The sequence below is a fragment of the Sesamum indicum genome, linkage group LG2 (assembly GCF_000512975.1).
Source record: "Sesamum indicum cultivar Zhongzhi No. 13 linkage group LG2, S_indicum_v1.0, whole genome shotgun sequence".
In the NCBI taxonomy this organism is placed as follows: Eukaryota; Viridiplantae; Streptophyta; class Magnoliopsida; order Lamiales; family Pedaliaceae; genus Sesamum; species Sesamum indicum.
Window position 1 is genome coordinate 13716267 of NC_026146.1, and position 18181 is coordinate 13734447.

At 34.9% G+C, this 18181-nt stretch overlaps 5 protein-coding genes across 8 annotated transcripts in view; 2 read left to right on the forward strand and 3 right to left on the reverse strand.

Moving 5' to 3' along the window:
- LOC105156081 (E3 ubiquitin-protein ligase MARCH11) overlaps positions 1–814 on the reverse strand; it is a 4456-nt gene extending 3642 nt beyond the window's left edge. The window contains exon 1 of the mRNA XM_011072119.2: positions 364–814. Coding sequence (XP_011070421.1) covers positions 364–590 — 227 coding nt within the window. The 5' untranslated portion in view covers positions 591–814. The remainder of the gene's footprint in view (positions 1–363) is intronic.
- On the forward strand, positions 5977–8772 carry LOC105156300 (probable receptor-like protein kinase At4g10390). The gene is made up of 2 exons (XM_011072397.2): positions 5977–6480; positions 7438–8772. Exons 1-2 carry the CDS (start codon positions 6111–6113, stop codon positions 8088–8090), a joined length of 1023 nt encoding a protein of 340 aa, XP_011070699.1. The 5' UTR covers positions 5977–6110; the 3' UTR covers positions 8091–8772.
- On the forward strand, positions 8976–9759 carry LOC105156082. The gene has a single exon (XM_011072122.2). It carries the CDS (start codon positions 9028–9030, stop codon positions 9526–9528), a length of 501 nt encoding a protein of 166 aa, XP_011070424.1. The 5' UTR covers positions 8976–9027; the 3' UTR covers positions 9529–9759.
- On the reverse strand, positions 9922–12354 carry LOC105156083 (WAT1-related protein At4g01440-like). Its single transcript, XM_011072123.2, has 6 exons — positions 11641–12354; positions 11427–11489; positions 11227–11343; positions 10711–11125; positions 10388–10539; positions 9922–10301 (listed from the first exon to the last, which is right to left on the reverse strand). Exons 1-6 carry the CDS (start codon positions 11820–11822, stop codon positions 10133–10135), a joined length of 1098 nt encoding a protein of 365 aa, XP_011070425.1. The 5' UTR covers positions 11823–12354; the 3' UTR covers positions 9922–10132.
- Positions 14516–18181, reverse strand: part of LOC105156084 (nuclear pore complex protein NUP98A) — a 13389-nt gene continuing 9723 nt past the window's right edge. For 3 of the 4 annotated variants that reach the window (XM_020692173.1, XM_020692172.1, XM_020692170.1), the window contains exons 12-14: positions 18152–18179; positions 16820–16879; positions 14516–15515 (exon numbers count right to left, since the gene is read on the reverse strand). In XM_020692173.1, coding sequence (XP_020547832.1) covers positions 14815–15515; positions 16820–16879; positions 18152–18179 — 789 coding nt within the window. In that variant the 3' untranslated portion in view covers positions 14516–14814. The remainder of the gene's footprint in view (positions 15516–16819; positions 16880–18151; positions 18180–18181) is intronic. The other variant, XM_020692171.1, reaches the window with a different exon arrangement.

The following is an 18181-nucleotide window of genomic DNA, read 5'->3' on the forward strand; positions in this document are numbered from 1 at the left end:
AAACAAACAATAGTGTCCCCACTCAAATATTATTTTTACATCCAGAAGTACACATCCTTTCCATCTCAAACAATTCACAAACATCCAAAATCATATACTACTCTCGTCCCCATAATTTAATCACCAATTTTCATGTTTTGCAAATATGTCACTGCAGACAATATGCAACTACACCGGTGAACTTCTATAAAAGGATCAGAGCCCACAAAACTTACTTCTTATCTATGCAATTAGTCCAATTTTCTCAGTCTATCTCATGCCATATCCATCATAACTATCTCCAGCCATCACTCAAATTCGTACCAACAAGGACTAATTAAAGAAACCACTCCTAGTTTACGCAAGTGGCAAAGAGAAATATACCTGCACTCTTCATGAGAAGTTGAATTTCTGGCGAGTTGGGGCTCACCTTTGTCGGGGCAGTCCACCACTACCACCACGTCAATGACTTTCTCAACCAAGTCTTGGGACTGACCTCCGGCTATATTCTCTCTCAATCCGCCACCGTCCTCCCCTCCATCAGTCCGCTGCTTTTCAATATCAGTATCGGTTTCGCCCGCCATAGTAGCAGCACCACCACCATTCTGCATTTACTTCAGCTCGGCCTTAACTGATAATTGGCGTAGAAATAGATCGAGGATCGGTTGACTGGGCTTGGAATAGGAGAAGTGAAACAGAGAAGTAGGGATTTGGAAGGAAGAGCAAAAGGGGGAAAGAGAAGAAGAAAGCAGAATGGAATCAGAGTAGATGAGAGTTTGTTGTGGAATTTACCTCACACAGGCAGAAAGAAAGTGAAAAGATCGGGCCACGCTTCTAGTGTGCTACTGCTTTTATTTATTACTTTCATTCAATATGTTCAATTTTCCGTGCATAATTTAAATTTTTATAAATTATAATCAACTCTCTTAAAATTACTTAACAATAAATATTTTAAATATATTTAGATAATTTTATATTTTATATTTTAAAATTTTTATTTTAATTTAAATCATATTTTGATAAATATCGATGAATTTCAAATTCTAACAAATACGAACAAAAATCCCCAATTTTAAAATGTTATCTAAAAGGCACATGCAATTTTTTTGAGAAAAAAACGGTGAACTTTAGAGAAAAAAAGTTTAAAATTACAAAATTTAAAAAATATAAAACCAAAATATTACTTTATAAAGCTAAATAACAAAAAGGCTACGTGACCTAAATTATGGAATCAAAAATATATTTAAACCTTAATTATATATCGGATGTTAATATAATTAATATATTGATAGTTGATAATTAAAAATTCAAGACTACCAACTCAATAATCTTGAATGATATTACAAAACTGAATTCAGAAGATTTTATTTAAATATAGTAATTTTTACTGGTTACAAAAAATTAGCATATAAAAAATTAATCACGAGTAAAATTTAAATTCGGAGCTTAATTATGTTGAGCTTATACTTAATTTACGTTCAAAAGATTGTGAGTTCGACTCCGACGAATGTAAGTATATGTTTACTGTTATAACAGTTTATTATTTTTTGTCCCATTTAAATATTTTTATTGATTTGAATTATCAATAGATTAAATTAATTCTTAAATTAAAATATTAAATAATATAACGAATTACATAATATAAAAAATAATAATAAATAATTACTTCCACACTTTTCATCTCTGGGAATTTGTGAGGACATTTAATAATAAACGTACAACTCGATTTAAAGTTTTATAATAATTTTAAAATATTTAGATATTTTTACTTTTTTTTAATCCGATTTAATTTATTATCAATGTCAAAGTCAAAGTCAAAGTCAGAGTGAGCAAGAAGTTTAAACGGCCGCGACTAAACGTCTGTGAATAGTCTAAAAACACCCTACTATGGAGTATCAACATTCACCAATCAACATAGGTATGTGGGGGATGATAGTGTCTTTTAATTGGGGAGACAAAAGTCTCAGACCACTGTTTTGGGTAAGGCCAGGTTTTGCTTTTGGATTATGATAAACTGAAAATTTCGAGTGAATGTGATTGTGGTAATTTGGATTTTGTATTGACCTACATAACACTATTTGCTTATCAAAACCTCTTAGATAATTGTTAAAGGGAACTGTTTTTCTATTTTATGTTTTTGGGTAAATTATATTTTCTCATTTGAATTATGCTCGTTTTTAAATTTTGTTATTCTAACTTTTTTTTTATATTAATTTATCATTTTAATTTTGTAAAATTTACAGTTTGTCATATATAATGATTTTTTATTGATTATTCTATAGGAAAAAAATCACTTGCTATGCATATATGAAAACTATCAAATCACATAATCCTTAAATATCACATATGTACTATATGTAATGTTTTTCATCAAAAAGCTTAATTTAGTTGCAAAACAGTTATAAATGGTAAAGCGTAAATTTTTTTAAAATTGAGATAGCAAATTTACACACACCAAAAAAATATTTAGATGACAAGTATAAAAACAGTCATAATTCGAATGACAAAATATAATTAGCTCTTTATTTTTTATAAATGGATCGTGAACAAACATCTCCTCAAACAACAACTTGAATAAGCAAAAGACTTTGGGAGCATCTAGGAACACTCAAGCTTCTCCAGGTGGTACCAGGGACACCTTTAGCTAGGGTTGTGCAAAATTCGATTAACCGATTAAAAATCGATCGAACTGAAAATTTTTCAGTAATTTTTTAAAAAATCGATATGGTTTTTTTGGTTCAAGTAACTGTACCAACCGAATAACTAAATTCTAAATATATATATATATATATATTTGTATTTTAATTTTATAAATATAGAAATTGTATTATAAATATATTATTATATTATATATATAGAAATTATATTATTAATATATTATTATATTATATATAAATTATATTATACAAATTCTATATTATATATAAATTATATTATACAAATTCTACTATTTTCTGTTTTTTAATAAAAATAACAATATAACAGTAATTAGTATACATTTGTATGATTCTATTATTTAATTAGTGTCTTTACTAATGTAATTTATTCTATTCGATTTAGTGTTTAATCAAAAAAATTTATGAGTTTGGCTATTTAAGTTAGTGCCTGATTAAATGTCATATTTAACATAAGAATGTTAAGTTGGATAATTAAATTACTAGATTTTTTTTTGATAAAGATAAATTTTATTAAGTGTAAAATGTACAAACTATACAATTATATGATCGAATACGTGCGCCATGGAATTTGACATAATCTACACAATGCAATCGTACTAATTCTATTAGGTAGCTCAGCACTAAGCATGCATAATCTAATTTCATCTAGAATAAGGCGAGTAAGAGTTGATGCTTATCGTTGCAATTGTTGACATCTCCTACAATTCTGCTTATGCCAGATGTGATAAACCAGGGATGCCAAAAGATTTCGATAAGACGCATTAACAACATGCTTTCCCCGCCATCTGCTTGCAGCAATCAATACGTCAATACTCCATCCTCTGTTTGTCCATGGAAATCGGACCTCTCTACATGATAGTCGTATACATTGCCGAGCATAAGGGCAAGTAAAGAACAGATGTTGATGTGTCTCTAAAGTACCCCTTGCACAAAGGACGCACTTCCCAGTAAGATGGAGTAGCCACGGGCGATCCATGGTGGAGAATAGTCCATGTAGTGCTAACCAAAGAATAAACGTGTTCCGTGGAATTTTGAATGGGCCCATAAGGAGTCAATACTAGATTTATTAGATTTAATTTTACTATAATTATTTTACTCAATTTCATTGGGCTTATTGACCAAGTGCTTAATTATACGTACTAGTGTTTAATTAAATTCTATAGTAGTGAGAAACTAATAGAAAATCTATAAAAATATTTGAAAATTATATTTAAGAGGTAATAGAAAATTTTTATTTTGGGAATATTGCATTTACTAAAATGGAATATAACATTCTCGTGATAATTGAAATTGTACGGATAATATTAAAATTTTAAAAGATTCTTCAAATTGTACGGATAATATTTCATATTTTATTTAAAAATTATAATATTCTTGATATATTGATTATATGAGTTATAACTTGTTACAGGATAAATATTCTTAAAGATATATAATCCAAAAATCTCTTGATTTCCTAACACATAACTATCGTATATCGAATTATGTCATCACACCATATTTTAGGTGGAGCCCCCTATTTTATTTCAAGAATAAAGAATTATAACCAAAAGCACAAAAACATATAAATCTCTATCCAAAAATTTGTGTCGGTTGGGGTAATTAATTAGGTCGCAATTAGTCAAAAACAATTAGAAGCTTAATTAATTAGTATGGATATGATGCTGATGGGTGGTTGTTTGAAGTGATAAATGATATGATGAGATTGGAATTCCATGCATATGCATGCACGAGGCGGAGCGGGCAAATGCCAATTCTTCACCTTCCATCATAATTAGTCAAACATCAGTATTTCCAAACCCGCACGGGGACACAGCCAGCCGTCAATTTGTCTCTCTGTAGGGTCCATCCATGCATGGGAACCTCATCTTTTCGCGGCGGTGCACCATCCTTTCCTATTCTTTCCCCCACCCACCAATCCTTTCATGTCTTTTCCCGGCCCTCTACCAAATATTTTTATTTTTCTACTAATTTTATACCCTTATAAATATATTTTTGATTCCATAATTTAAGTTAGTATTTTTGTTTCGTAATTTTCACTATTTAATTTTTATTTTTCCGTCGAAGTTCATCTTTCTAGCGAGAAAGGTGAACTTAGCGAAATAGAATCGAAATTGCAAAAATTTAAAAAATATCAAATAAAAAAATACTACGCTAGAAAGTTAAAAAATGAAAACGTCAAATCACCAAAGTTACGAGATAATGATGTATACCCTTATCATTATTATTAGAATAAATTACAATATATGAGCTTTTTTATATTTTATTATAATTACAAATATTTTTTTTTATTATTTGTAAAATTATAAATATCTCTTAAAATTATAATAGTTGTTTAATATATATCTCCCTACAATGATTTGTCACGAAGGAGTATTTGTTAGACAACCATTAATTTTATAAGATATTTGTAATTTTTCAAATAACAATAAGATACTTATAATTATGATAAAATTTAAGAGAGCTCGTTGTAATTTAGTCTTATTATATTAATTACATTGCTACATGAAGTCATAATTACCAGTCTAGCTAGAGAATCATAACTACTGATGTCATTTTAATTTTTTGAAAATATTTCACTCTTAAATTATTGTGGATCCAAATTTTGTTTTACAATCATTAATATACAAAGTTAAAAAATCCAATATTATTTAATATCCCGAGAATTTCTCCACTAATTAATTTTTTTGAAAAATATATAGTTTCTAATCAATGATTTTTTTCTTTATAAATCTATATATAGTAATCAAATCCATAAATATTACTTTTTTTTTAAAGGGTAAATTACAACCATCTCTCCTACGGTTTTGCACAATTATAAATACAGTATCATTATTTGAAAAATTACAAGTACTCCCCTAATTTTAGCATCCGTCTAACAACGAGCCCGATCTGTTAGGTTTTCATCTAATTTTTATAGTGAACTAGCCAAAATGTCATTTTGAATTATAAATTATAATTTTATGTATATTTTATAATTTTTTAAAATACTTTTATGAACTAATATTCTCTCTAAATTATTTATTTTACCCATTCTCAATTTTTTTTATATTTTTATAAATACTTTTTTATTTTTATAAAAAAAATCAGCAAGGATAAAATAGTATTTTTTACTTCATCGTGAAGGGCTAACAGAATTATCTTTTATTTGCGGGAAATTTAAATTTTTTTAAATAACGATAAGTATTTGCTATTATATCAAATTTTAAAAAAAAAATTATAATTTATCATTTTTTAAATTTTACACAATCACGAGTGTGATGGACTGCTAGTATTTATAGTACTCTACTTAAAGGTCAGTCGGCTCAGTCCATCAAATCTTTGAATAAAGTGTACGGCTACGCCATATCAACCAACCTTCCTCGTCATTTCCAGGGCCTAGACTACGCCACCGTCGGCTCCCCATTTCCGCAATTACTCTTTCGATTTCAGCTGTTCAAATTGATTATCATCATGGGCCGCCTGCCGAAGTTTCTTCTGAGATTCAAACTCAGGCGACAGAGAGCCGCCACCGACAGGGTCGCCGCCGTTGATCTTGAAGAGGAAGAGGAAACTAGTACGTGTGTTCGCAAGCATAGTTCTAACATGTGGTTATCTTGGGATGAGATTCGGAGAGTGACGATGGAGTTCTCCGTCGTCATCGGCCATGGAGGATTCAGCACTGTCTATCTGGCGGAATTCCCGGATTCTTCCAGGGCCGCTGTTAAGATGCAATGCGGCAGCCAGCGTCTCAGTCGTCGGGCGTACAGGCAGGAATTGGAAATCTTGCGTCGTCTCCGACATCACACCATTGTCAAGCTTCTTGGTTATTGCGACGATCGAGGTACTGTCGTAACAATGTTTCCTTTTCTCTATTTCTTTCATCCCAAAATTCTTATTCAAATATGCTTTTTGTCTCACATAGTAAATATACTAAGATTTTTTAACGGTTCAAGTCAGGAAATTATATTTCAGACCTCGTTAGACTAAATTTCGATCAATTATATGACAGTGCAGCATACTTAATATACTGTTAAGGAAAAATGATTAATAATTGTATCACATTTATACTTTAATTGGTTTAATTCGATTAATTTAATTTGAATTAGAATTTTCGTTCAAGACAAATTCAATTTGTTTTATAATTTTCTGACACTTTAATGTACACATCAGCATTATTTTCTTTTTTTTAAAAAAATAAATTATAATTTAAAATGAAATCGTCGGTAATACATATCAATGTGACATTGATATGATGTACATGAATAAGGAGGAAAGAGAAAAAGTAAAAATATACTTTTTTTTTCCCTAATAGTTAAGATCTTTCTTTCTTTTGTATGACAAAATTCTTTACATGATTAGATATATTTAGATTTATAATTTGATCAAATACATAAATAGTTTTAAAATAAAAAATATATTTAACAGATATACAGAAACAACAAATTAGTGTAAAATTAAATATTCATAATACTCGAATCCACAACTTTTTAGTTCTGATTTGAACAATGACTCCATAGAAAAATCATATTTGTTTAGAAAAGAATGCAATTTACTCTATGTGATATAGAAAATGAGTAAGAAAAAAAAAACTTATGTGAGACCCTATTTGTTCATAGCAATTCGAATCATATTATAAGATAATGCTATTTATATATCGTTTAAAATATATGATTTTGCGCGTATTTTATAGACTAAATTTGTTTTATGATTGATTTGGTTTGGGTAAGAATTTTGGTCATTTCATAGAGCTTTTCCAGCAGCTGATGGTACTTACTCAGTTCTTGTTGATTACATGCAGAAGAAGGCATACTGATCCTGGAGTATGTCCCCAATGGGAATTTGCAAGAGAAACTCCACGGATCAAGCACCTTTCTCCCATGGATGACACGCATGGCCATAGCATTCCAACTAGCTCAGGCCATAGCCTACCTCCACCGCAACTGCATCGTCCACGGCGACATCAAAGCCTCTAACATACTGCTCGACGAGGACCTCAACTGCAAACTATGCGATTTTGGGTCGGCAAAGATGGGATTATCTTCAACAGTGGCTCTCCTAGATTCGAACTCAAGAATGATGGTAGGTTCTCTGGGCTATACCGATCCTCTCTATCTGAAAACAGGGCTTGCTTCCTACAAGAATGATGTATATAGCTTCGGGGTTGTTCTGTTGGAACTCATAACTGGAATGGAAGCATTCAGCCCGGGGAGAGGAGAGGCTTTGGCGACGAGGGCTGGACCGATGCTGAGAGATGTGGAGAAGGTGGGAGAAATGGTGGATCGACGTATTCGTGGAGAGGTCGACTTGGAAGAAGCCAGAGCCATGGCTGCACTCTCAGCGATATGCGTTAGTGATTCCCCGAGTGTTAGGCCTTCCGCAGCCAATATCTTGACTAGGATGAGAAGCAAAATTCCATTTCTATCTTTGCTATTTGAGGAAAAGGTTTCATAAATAGGTGTAAAAAAACTTGTTAATGTGTGAGTTTGTGAGCTCATGGATTGTTGTAGATGGATGGATGATGAGATGAGGAACAGCGCTAGCTAGGATTCTTGATTTCTTTTTGCAATTTGTCTCAAGTTGAGATAAATTATACAGTTAGATTGCTTCAAAGTTCAAACTAATACAGTCTGATGAGATCCAAAGATTGAAATTATGCGGTGGCTATATATATGAACGGGCGTCTAAATAACATCAGCATCAGCATCACTCCAAGACCAAGTTGAACTTGACCATGAATCATGTTATGGAGGCTGTCATGATGCAGAAAGTGAAAAATGGCAGAAACAAAGAAATAAAATCAGTATCAAAAGAACCTCCAGAAATGTCTGAATCTCACTGTTACCATTCCCCATTTGAATTAAGTTTATTAGGCATACGAGTTAAGTGACCGATGTTCTCTGTCCTGGGCGGTGACTTTCCTTCGGAAGGGGCAGTTGGCTGCAAGGCACATTCAAATACACAATGATAGAAACAGGAAACATCGATCTAACAGTAGATATGCAATAGGGATACCTTGCTTGCATCAACAGCCAAAGTAAATTTCTTCTCAGCTTCAAAATCTTCCCAATGAGATTACACTCACAAAGATGTTGAATAAACTGACCGTTCTTGCTCTCAAGCAAGATACAACATTTTCCACATGATGATGTAAGAAGCCCAAATTCGATACCCTCGAGATGAACCATTCCGCAAGTAATTCTTTGCTTCATTCGGAAACACTGGAACCAGCTAAAGACATTCTTGCATTGCTAAGTAAGGAAGGAACTCTGTCCCTTTTAAAAATCTTTACCAGATTCCTCCCAGTACTCTCCTCTTCTCTCCTGCTTTAAATCTGATAGTAATCTTGATTTTCTACGATAGTAAGCTCTTATTTCAACTTCACCGAATCATGGCTCCTGAATCAACTAGGCCTGAAAACGAAGGTGAGAGGCAAAAAGGCCTTGATCAGGAGATCAGAGAGTTGATCTCGGCTCTCACCAATCGCCTTGGCAGCATCCATCGTACTCAGAAATCAGGAAACTCAAGTACCCTCAATCAGGATGATGATGAGCAGGGTGTCAGAATCATCACATTGGCCGGGAGCAACCTTGGAGCCACCATGCGTGGGGATATGGACGAGAAACCTGCCCAACTTCAAGGTTTGGACCTGCCGGAAGATGAAGACCTTGCTACCTACGTCAACAGCAATTTCCAGGCCATCAACAACTCTATCATGTTAGGTGGAAGCTACAAAACTAACGATCCAGGGGTTCATTTGGACATCACAGACTATTCGGAACAGGACGATCACCCCGAGTATGGAAAGAAGGGCAGGAAGAAAAACACGGGAAGCTCCAGAAGTGGTCGTCAAAGTGGGAACTCGGATGCCAGCGATAGTGAAAGAAGTTGAATATAGTTAAGGAGCCGCACGTTTGGTGGATGATACGTCTGACTTATAAATAAATGCTCTGTGAAGCTGGTTTTCTTTCCATAAGTATAAGCTGTGCCTTAGGTTTGGTGTGAATTTGTGAAATAATCTGTCGTTTTCCTATGAGGCTGGCTCTTTCCGAGTTCATTGTCTCATTTTGATTGCTTTCGTGAAAATCTTCTATATGTTTAACCGTACGTGGTAATAATGTGATGATACAGTGTCAAGAATATATGTTGCTGAGAGCAAAAGTAGATGATGGGCTCGAAACGATGACCCTCGTTTAACATGTAGAAAAGATGGTTATCCTTCTTATCTAACTTCAATTCCTTCGGATGAGTTATGTCTCGTGCGTTGCCTACGATAAAATGCAGATGGCATCTTGACTTGTTATGTCATAAACTTAGAATTTTTCACAGTTGCAAGTCGTACAAACTGATACCATCTCTGGTTCAAAATTAAGCAACTTCTGCTCAATCTGTTACACTGTAAAAGAGGTCGAAAATTGGAGATGGTAATTGCTAAACCTATGCATTCCAAAGGGAAGTCTTTGGATCAGAGCAGAATTTGGGTAAGCTGGTTGACATCACGGGCGCCCCGACTCAACTGATAATTTTATAACTTGGAACTCTTGCTCTTGATCCTTTATCTCTTCACTTCCTTGGACTAACTTTTGCTCCTGCTTTTGCATTTCTTTGTCCTTGCCCCACAGCAGAATGTACAATCCAGCAATAACAGTAGCTGATCCTATTAAACTGTTTGATGCATGGAGAATGAGTTAAAGTGGTCGATACAAGTTCGTAAACAGCAAATGTATTCTAGAATAACGTATCAACATTACCTTCCAAGATGAAGTTGCTCGTGTAAGATGGGCACATCGACTGTGGCTGCCATTATCTGCACAAGAGGGCTGAAGGCTGCGGTGAAAACAGGACCTCGTTTCTTGACACACCATGACATTCCCACGAAGCACAATCCTGATCCTATCATTCCCTGAATTAAAATTATCCAAATGACACGTTTAGATAAGCAAAGGTTTGAAAAATTATTTTGCACATATCTAGAACATTAATGTTTCATAATTCAGACTGTTCATCGAAAATTTGCAGCAGGGCTTCTTTTATTTCCAACAAACTGCTAAATATGAGTTCAGTGTATACTTACAGCGTAAAGGATGATGAAGATGTCAGATTTTCTCTTCAAAATCCAGACGGAGAGTTCCCTATCAATGGACAGACTCAAAATAGCCGACTGTACAGCACTGAAGGAAGCCATGATGGCAGTGCTGGAGTACTGGCATGGATATCTCTTTCCAATATTTGTTTGAAGAAGGAACCATGAGGACCAGCAGAGAGTTCCTGCAAATAAGGCCACAGAACCAATAGCCCATCGTTCTCTTCCAACGTGTGAATCCAGCTTTGCGTGCTGTTCCATGGATTGAGCAACCGATTGTGGGTCAGAGAAGTGGATCAACGGCATTCCCTTGTAAAGAGTCAACAAAATTGCACCTCCAACGCACACTAATGCACCTACCACCTTGGCTCTTCCGCTACTGTATTGTATGTTCACTCTCTCAAAACTGCACCAGAATGGAATGATTTAGATAAGAGAATCATTTATTTATATTTTCTGTTTGAAGAAAATCTAACACGATTATAGAAGTAAGGTGACGAACCCCACCCAAATGGTAAAGCCATTAAAAACGTGACGACAGGAACCATGTTAAGGAAGGCACACGAGAAAGTCGCAGAGGTATATTCTATACCAAGCAGGAAGAGATATTGTGTTACAGATGCCCTGCAAAAGCGTAAACTCACGTAGTTCAGAATTATCAGCGCATTCTTACTTCCACATTGAGTGGAATCAGATATCCAACTGACCCGATAATTGCACTCACGAAAAGGCCACACAATATGCTTAAAGTCAGCTTAGGCCTGCTTCCCCTGCAACACAACTTCTATCAGATGTTCTAGTACAGGAACATATCAATACATAAACAAAGATTAAGCAACTTGACATGGCTTAGAGTGAACACAAGGCTTCTACATTACTGAGTAAAGTTAGACGAAGAAATACAAGGTCAAGAATTCCGACCTTTCCAAAATGAAAGCTAACGGGGATAAAAAGACAGCAGAAATCAGCTGGCGGTAAGTTATGAAGACCCAACGGTTGATCCCGTCAGCAACAATCTTCTTGAGGAGTATATTACTAATTGCAAAGGCCTGATCAATAGCTATCATTGCTATAACCGGGTACCATTTGGCAAAGTTCTTCATACTGGTCTTGACAGAGAGTTGTGTTGTTTTTTGTACTTCAACTCTCTCTATGAGTCAAAGAGCAAATGTTTAGCAGACATCTGTGCTATATAAGCATTTGTTTGAACTCTCAAGAGGACTCCAAGCAAGATCAGAAATTCTTTCTGTCCCTTCAATGCTTCAATCTCCCAATTTGGCGAGTAGTTTAGTGCATATTGTCTTGCTTTATACTGCTACTTTCCAAGAAATCAAAGAATACTTTCTGAGAATCAATCAACAAAAAAGTCTACATTGCTGTTTGATATATCAACGAAGAGGGGCCAAGTCCCCCTATCGACCACTGAGTTTTTTAATGAGCATCTCCTGTGTTTGATTTGTTTAGAATTTATCATGTGAGTCAATCTCTTTCTTCTACATAATCCTACTCTAACTAGCCACCAGCATCTACGAGTGGGGTTGAAGGATAAATGGTTCTCACAGGTTTAGCATCCAATTCTCCTTTGAAATGATTGTCGGCATCCTCATCTTCACAGCACAGTGCCACACAAGGTAGAACAATATGTCAAATCTCCATCCTGCAACCGCATCAAACACTTGGTATTCTTGATTTAAGGCTGAGAACATTAATATATATGTTGATATTTAACATTTTTATATCCTAAAGCATCTGAACATAGCTCCATATAGCAATTGTGCCAAATGGGAGAGGCCCTTCATGGTGGCATGCACAAACTAAAGTTCCGTGGAACTTAGCATAAACGAATCAAAACCCGAATTTTCTTACAACGTATATATGTCCGTACTCGATCAATACACTAAACAATTCATGATAAGGACTCAAGATAGTCCTGGCAACATAAGTCAATTCCTCGTTGGCAATCAGCCTGCAATACAAATAAGTGTAAGAGGAGTTCTCTTTCACAGCTAAAACGATCCAATGCTCAAGTCATGGATATCGAAATCTTTAGTAAAAGAGAAAACAGTTATTAGAAATGTGATTTCACACATTTCTTGTACACGTCTTCTGATCCAGCGCAGTTGTCACACTTTTAACTTAACGTATTTTTGTCACATCAATGTGTAGTTCTTATGGAGGGCCAAATCGCCTCCAAACTCACTTCAATCATCATCTTATCTTTTCTCAAAGATTGTAGGCTCAGAATTCATTGCCAAGAAAAAGAAAGATATATAAATCCTACAAGAATATGGAAGGTATGGCCGCCGAAGTATATATGAGTTTTTTTTTTTATTATTTTATGATTACCTAACCTGAATCGTGAACAGCCCAAAAACAAGATGACCAGTCCCTTTCTTTAAACTTTTTGGGGAAAGCATTCCGACAATTTCCCCATTCTATCTCCACTTGTCCAGTGCTGATTCCCAGTAAAAGAATCGATGCAAGAAAAGGGTTTTGGGATGTCGTAAACCTTTCATTATCAATAACTTTTGACGTCATACGAGTGCATGAATGCTGATTGAGGAAAAGTAGGAGGGCAAAGAGCAATTTACCCTCAGGGGAATGATGGACAAAAGCTAATAATATATGCCCTCTAAATTCATTAGTAAGCTTAATTTGCCGACGACAAAGTCTTTGCCCAACCTATCAATAGTACTGCCAATTAGATTTTCTATTGCATATCACTTTGTATTTTATTTAAAATTTTGCTTTAAATAAAATAAAAATGATGTGATATTTGTATCTGGGGTTAAATATATTTTTTTTCTCCTAATTTAAATTATTTGGCTTTTTCCTTCTTTAATTTTTTAGTGTAGCATTTTCGTTGTACATTTTTTAAAATTTTCAATCTTTTTTCTCAGTGCGGTGCACCTCCACCAACGAGAAGAGTGAACTCCGATAAAAAGTAAGGACTAAAATGGCAAAATTAAAAAAATGCAATACCAAAATACTACCTTAAAAAGTTGAAAGACAAAACAAGAATTAGCTAATATGAACAGTAACCCCAATTTTAAAATATCACGTAAGATACACATATTTTTTCGGCGAAAAATGTGAACTCCGGTGGAAAAATGAATATTGAAATCGCAAATATTAAAAAATTGTATAACTAAAAGAGTTAAAAAGCGAAAATGCCAAATAATCTAAGTTACAGGACCAAAATTACATTTATGCTTTTGTATATATACAGTATATATATTAAATATAACAAAAAAATATTATAATTTATAATAGAAAATTCAAAAAAATCGTCAATGATGAGATATGAAGACCCTACGACCATGTTTTCTAGGGCGTATCTAACTGGACCAATCTAACTTCGTGAGTTGTTTACATGTCTTTAGGCCAGTTTAGGATTAGTTGAGTTGGGTTGTTCCAATAATACCACCTTTGCTCGGCCATGCAATGAACGAATTCCGCTTTCTTTCGCTTCCATTTTTTGCGTTGTCCGAGGGGGCCATTGTTCAATTCTTGTTGAGTTAGAGGGTGTTTGGATAAGTTTAATTGAAAACATCTCCTGCCATCTTTAGTTCGAAATTTAAACAAATTAAATCTTATTTTAAAAATGAGATCCTAAAGTGTTTGAGAACATAAAATGTCAGAGGTTATTAGGTCTTAAAGTATTTGCAGAATAAGCTATTCATATCGTAATATATATTAATGACAGAAAAAGTTATCAAAATATTAAAATTTAGAGCCATATGAATAAATATTCTAACTTTAAGAGGAAAAAACAACAGTTATAGAGGAATCTCCATAATATAAGAAAATGAATACTTGATTTGATAGTCGTTTTTCCAGTCTCCCCAACCCAGAAAAATCAACACAATATTTAGCACTTACATTAGAAAAACAAATCTAAATTTGTCCAACTGAACCACAACGGGTTTTTTGACAATCCTGAAAGAGTAAAAGCGGAAACAAAAACCCACCCACAACAACAATGGCAAGGAGCTTAACCAAACAAAACCATGCATGATTTTATACATGTTGCGCAAACTCTGAACCTACAAGTCAAGCAAGCCCCATACACACAAAAACGCAACAGACATAGCGTCAACTCAGAGAACCAGGCTGAATTTCGTCGGTTTCATTTTCGTCTCGAAGCTTATACTTGCTGAAATGGTTGACTCTGAATTTCCATTCCCCTTTCACTGGATCGTACGACACAAACTCAGCTCCTTGATCCTCAGCTTTTCTTTTAAGCATCTCCTTGTACTTCTCTATTCTTGGTCCCTCTGTGTATTGCTGACCAGTCTTCTTGTCGAAACATTTTATGTTTAGAAGAGTTACCTCGGCAGGTTTGTTCAGACCTTGTCCGACAGGAGGTTTCTTGCTCTCATCCATGTAAACTATCACTTCACGATTGTTGAATTGGATAAGAGACTCGAGATCAAGCCTCCGCACATCTGTCTCCCCAAAGAACTTGATGCTGCCATAACCATGTCGCCCAACCACAAAGTCCTTCACGTGGCGGCAAAAGCCTGGCTCAGCTCTTTCCTTTGCTGCTAGCTCCTGAATTCGTGGCTCTGTGAAATAATCAGAATGGCGAAGCTTTGGCATCAGCGCCTCAATATCAGCTCCATGCTCATAAACGATTGCTGCTTCACCAGCTCGGTGCCCCGTAAGAGTGATGTAAGAGTCTCCTTTTTCTGTAGAAAGACCATCATGGGCTCCATTCGCTTTATGGTTGCCTTTTGTAGGATTAACTTGTTCCTTCGCCAGGCCATTTTCAAAGGAATCTTCAGTCTGGACAACTGAAGTTGCAAACAGATAACTTTCAGTATTCGAAGAATGCAGCATATTTTCCATGAAAGAAAACAGCAAGGTATTTTCAGAAGTCACAGCAATAAGATAAGTTTAAAACATCACAGCACACTTCCCACTTATTATGTGAATCAGCAATAAAAAATCTGCAATTTTTCATATATGAATATGGTGTTTTCCCACTCTGTTTTCCATCTTTTGACACTTGTTCCATGAAAAAATCTTGGCATAGAATACTGACTACACCTAAGACAACTCATATAATCTGAAAGCAAAATTAAGCTGCCGAGATCACCAGCCGTCCAAGTTTTCGGCACGGTGGAGTTGAAAACACTGCTCTAAATCATGATATCACCACCACCATTTTACAAATCTACAAATACACCTTATCTCTATAGTTTTTGAAAGAGGGCTGCTATTAGGCAGCAGGAAACGTAATTTCAATGAAAGAACGTAACAGCCACGGCTACAGAGAGAAGTTATCGACAGAGAATTCAGGGTAATGAAGAAAAGTAAATTTTTATTTTCATTTCAGCTTAAAGTGGAATGAGTATTCCTAGGCTTGAGGCAGCAATAAGTTTTTCGAGTTTTGTTGCCAAGATTATTGGTACAATGGCTATTCCCAATTGTCTATTGTCCCCCAGTGTACACAAACTACAAAGGATGAGAATAACAAACTGGTAATGGCAATTCATTATATCAAGCACTCAAACAAATGTACAACTGACTCACTCAGGATGGAAGTACCATGTGTTCTTCCCAATTACGACATCTACATATTTTCAATTTTTCCACTTTCTTCTTTCATTCTTTCTGCATCGCGGGTAAACAGTAAGGCAGAAGATAAATGCAGCCAAACTCCTAATATATCTTCCCTCCGTTAATCAATTGACAATATTATGAAAATCTTGTATGCAAATTGCAGTATGTATTTCAGTATATGTTTTCATGAAACTACATTTTCCAATGCTGGGTTTGAGAAAGTAATAATCCTAACCATTATTTCAACAGCATTTTGAACCTGCTTCCATGTCAATGATGCATAACTGGAAACCATCTTATCATGTGCAACCACATCAATCTTAAAGAAGATTATATAGTCGAAAACAACTGCACTACCTGTTCATAAGAGTAATTTTACTTGATCCTTTAACCTTTTTTAGATAAAAGATAATATTGAACAACTGTGAACAAAAAACAAAGAATGGTCGGAAGCTACTCAAAGGTTCATCACATGTTATACATAAGAAATCATATGAGATACTAGTGAACTTTCACACAAAGCAGCACTCACCATCTTTGTCCTTGGAGCCATGCCCATTTATGGAATTGTAAACATCTTGACAAACTTTGCCTGCATAATAAGCAAACCAAGGACAGAAGGATCAATAAAAAGTATGGTTCAGTGCGGGACTGGAACACAAAACCCTAGCCACCATTTCCAGTTCACCCCAAACATGCAGCACCCCTACCAAGCTATAAGGAAAAGGTGCCACACACATAGGTAAGTAAACAGCAAGGGAAAAATATCTATCCTTATTCAATGATCTCAACTAACTGGTGAACTCTACAGCTATCAAATTTTCAATAACACTGTTCTGCTCAAGATAGCCCCATCTGATCCTAAAATTGGTGATAGAGATTCTTCACCATCCTTCAAAAATGAAAGAGACCTTTAACTATAACACTAGAGGCAGCTTTCAGATAATCCTCCCGTCAAGTCCAAGTAAAATAGTTCCTCCCTCCATCAATATCATGTGTTATGTTAAATCACCTCATGTAAACTTGATTCTTGAAACAACATGAGCGGATTCCCCTTCAGTCCTTCTCAAAGATGGATTGGCTACTCATCATCCAGAGCGGTTAACTAATTTAAATTAACCACCTTAACTGTTTGACTTGAAGCCACCATTTAATTTGGTAATGCCTGGATTACCTTACGATATCTTGTTGCTTAGTTGCTCAGGTGACATGTAACTCAGGTCGACGAATAAACAGAACTCAAACCTGAAGACTTTGCGCAGATGAAACATGCACTTGCAAACCAAAACTTCCAAACAAATAGCTGTAGCAGAGTTTCAGTGAGAACCCATTATTTATAACCATTGCACATAATAGTTCAAGGATAAGGGCAAGGCCCCCCCACTACATCAACAGAAAGGCTCAATCTAATCTTGCATACTGGAAACAAGTGAGAATCAAACAACCTACTCAACAAATTCGTTTTTTTATTAAGATGCATCCGACCTCCAAGCAATAATAAGCACATCAAGCACTCCATTAATACAAGATCTGTTATATAAGTGGAAGATGATTAAGTCAAGCACATCAAGCACTCTTCACATATAATCCAGCTTGCTTTAAGTCAATACACAACATCATCATAACATCACTCCCACTGATAAAGAGAAACTAACTTCCAATATCTGAACTTGATTAAAAGGAAAGTGAAAGAATCAAGAATGTAAGAAACAACCAGCTACTAGATAAGTGGCACCTTGTGTTATCAAGCTACAAGATGTCAACTGACATAACAACTGCCTCTGCTATTCTCACAAAATTATTACTAATCCTTTCACCATCAAAAAGCACAAAATCCAACAATCACGGAATAAAGAGTGTGTACCATTCTCACGAAGGGGAGTGCTCGGGGCCT

What these genes read in the sequence shown, in the direction of transcription:
- LOC105156300 (XM_011072397.2), top strand. Translation starts at nt 6,111, where the DNA reads ATGGGCCGCCTGCCGAAGTTTCTTCTGAGATTCAAACTCAGGCGACAG. An exon ending in TGGTTATTGCGACGATCGAG is followed by an intron (nt 6,481 to 7,437) that starts GTACTGTCGTAA and finishes GATTACATGCAG; the next exon opens with AAGAAGGCATACTGATCCTG.
- LOC105156083 (XM_011072123.2), bottom strand. Translation starts at nt 11,822, where the DNA reads ATGAAGAACTTTGCCAAATGGTACCCGGTTATAGCAATGATAGCTATT. An exon ending in TTCGTGAGTGCAATTATCGG is followed by an intron (nt 11,344 to 11,426) that starts GTCAGTTGGATA and finishes ACGCTTTTGCAG; the next exon opens with GGCATCTGTAACACAATATC. An exon ending in TTAATGGCTTTACCATTTGG is followed by an intron (nt 11,126 to 11,226) that starts GTGGGGTTCGTC and finishes ATTCTGGTGCAG; the next exon opens with TTTTGAGAGAGTGAACATAC.
- LOC105156082 (XM_011072122.2), top strand. Translation starts at nt 9,028, where the DNA reads ATGGCTCCTGAATCAACTAGGCCTGAAAACGAAGGTGAGAGGCAAAAA.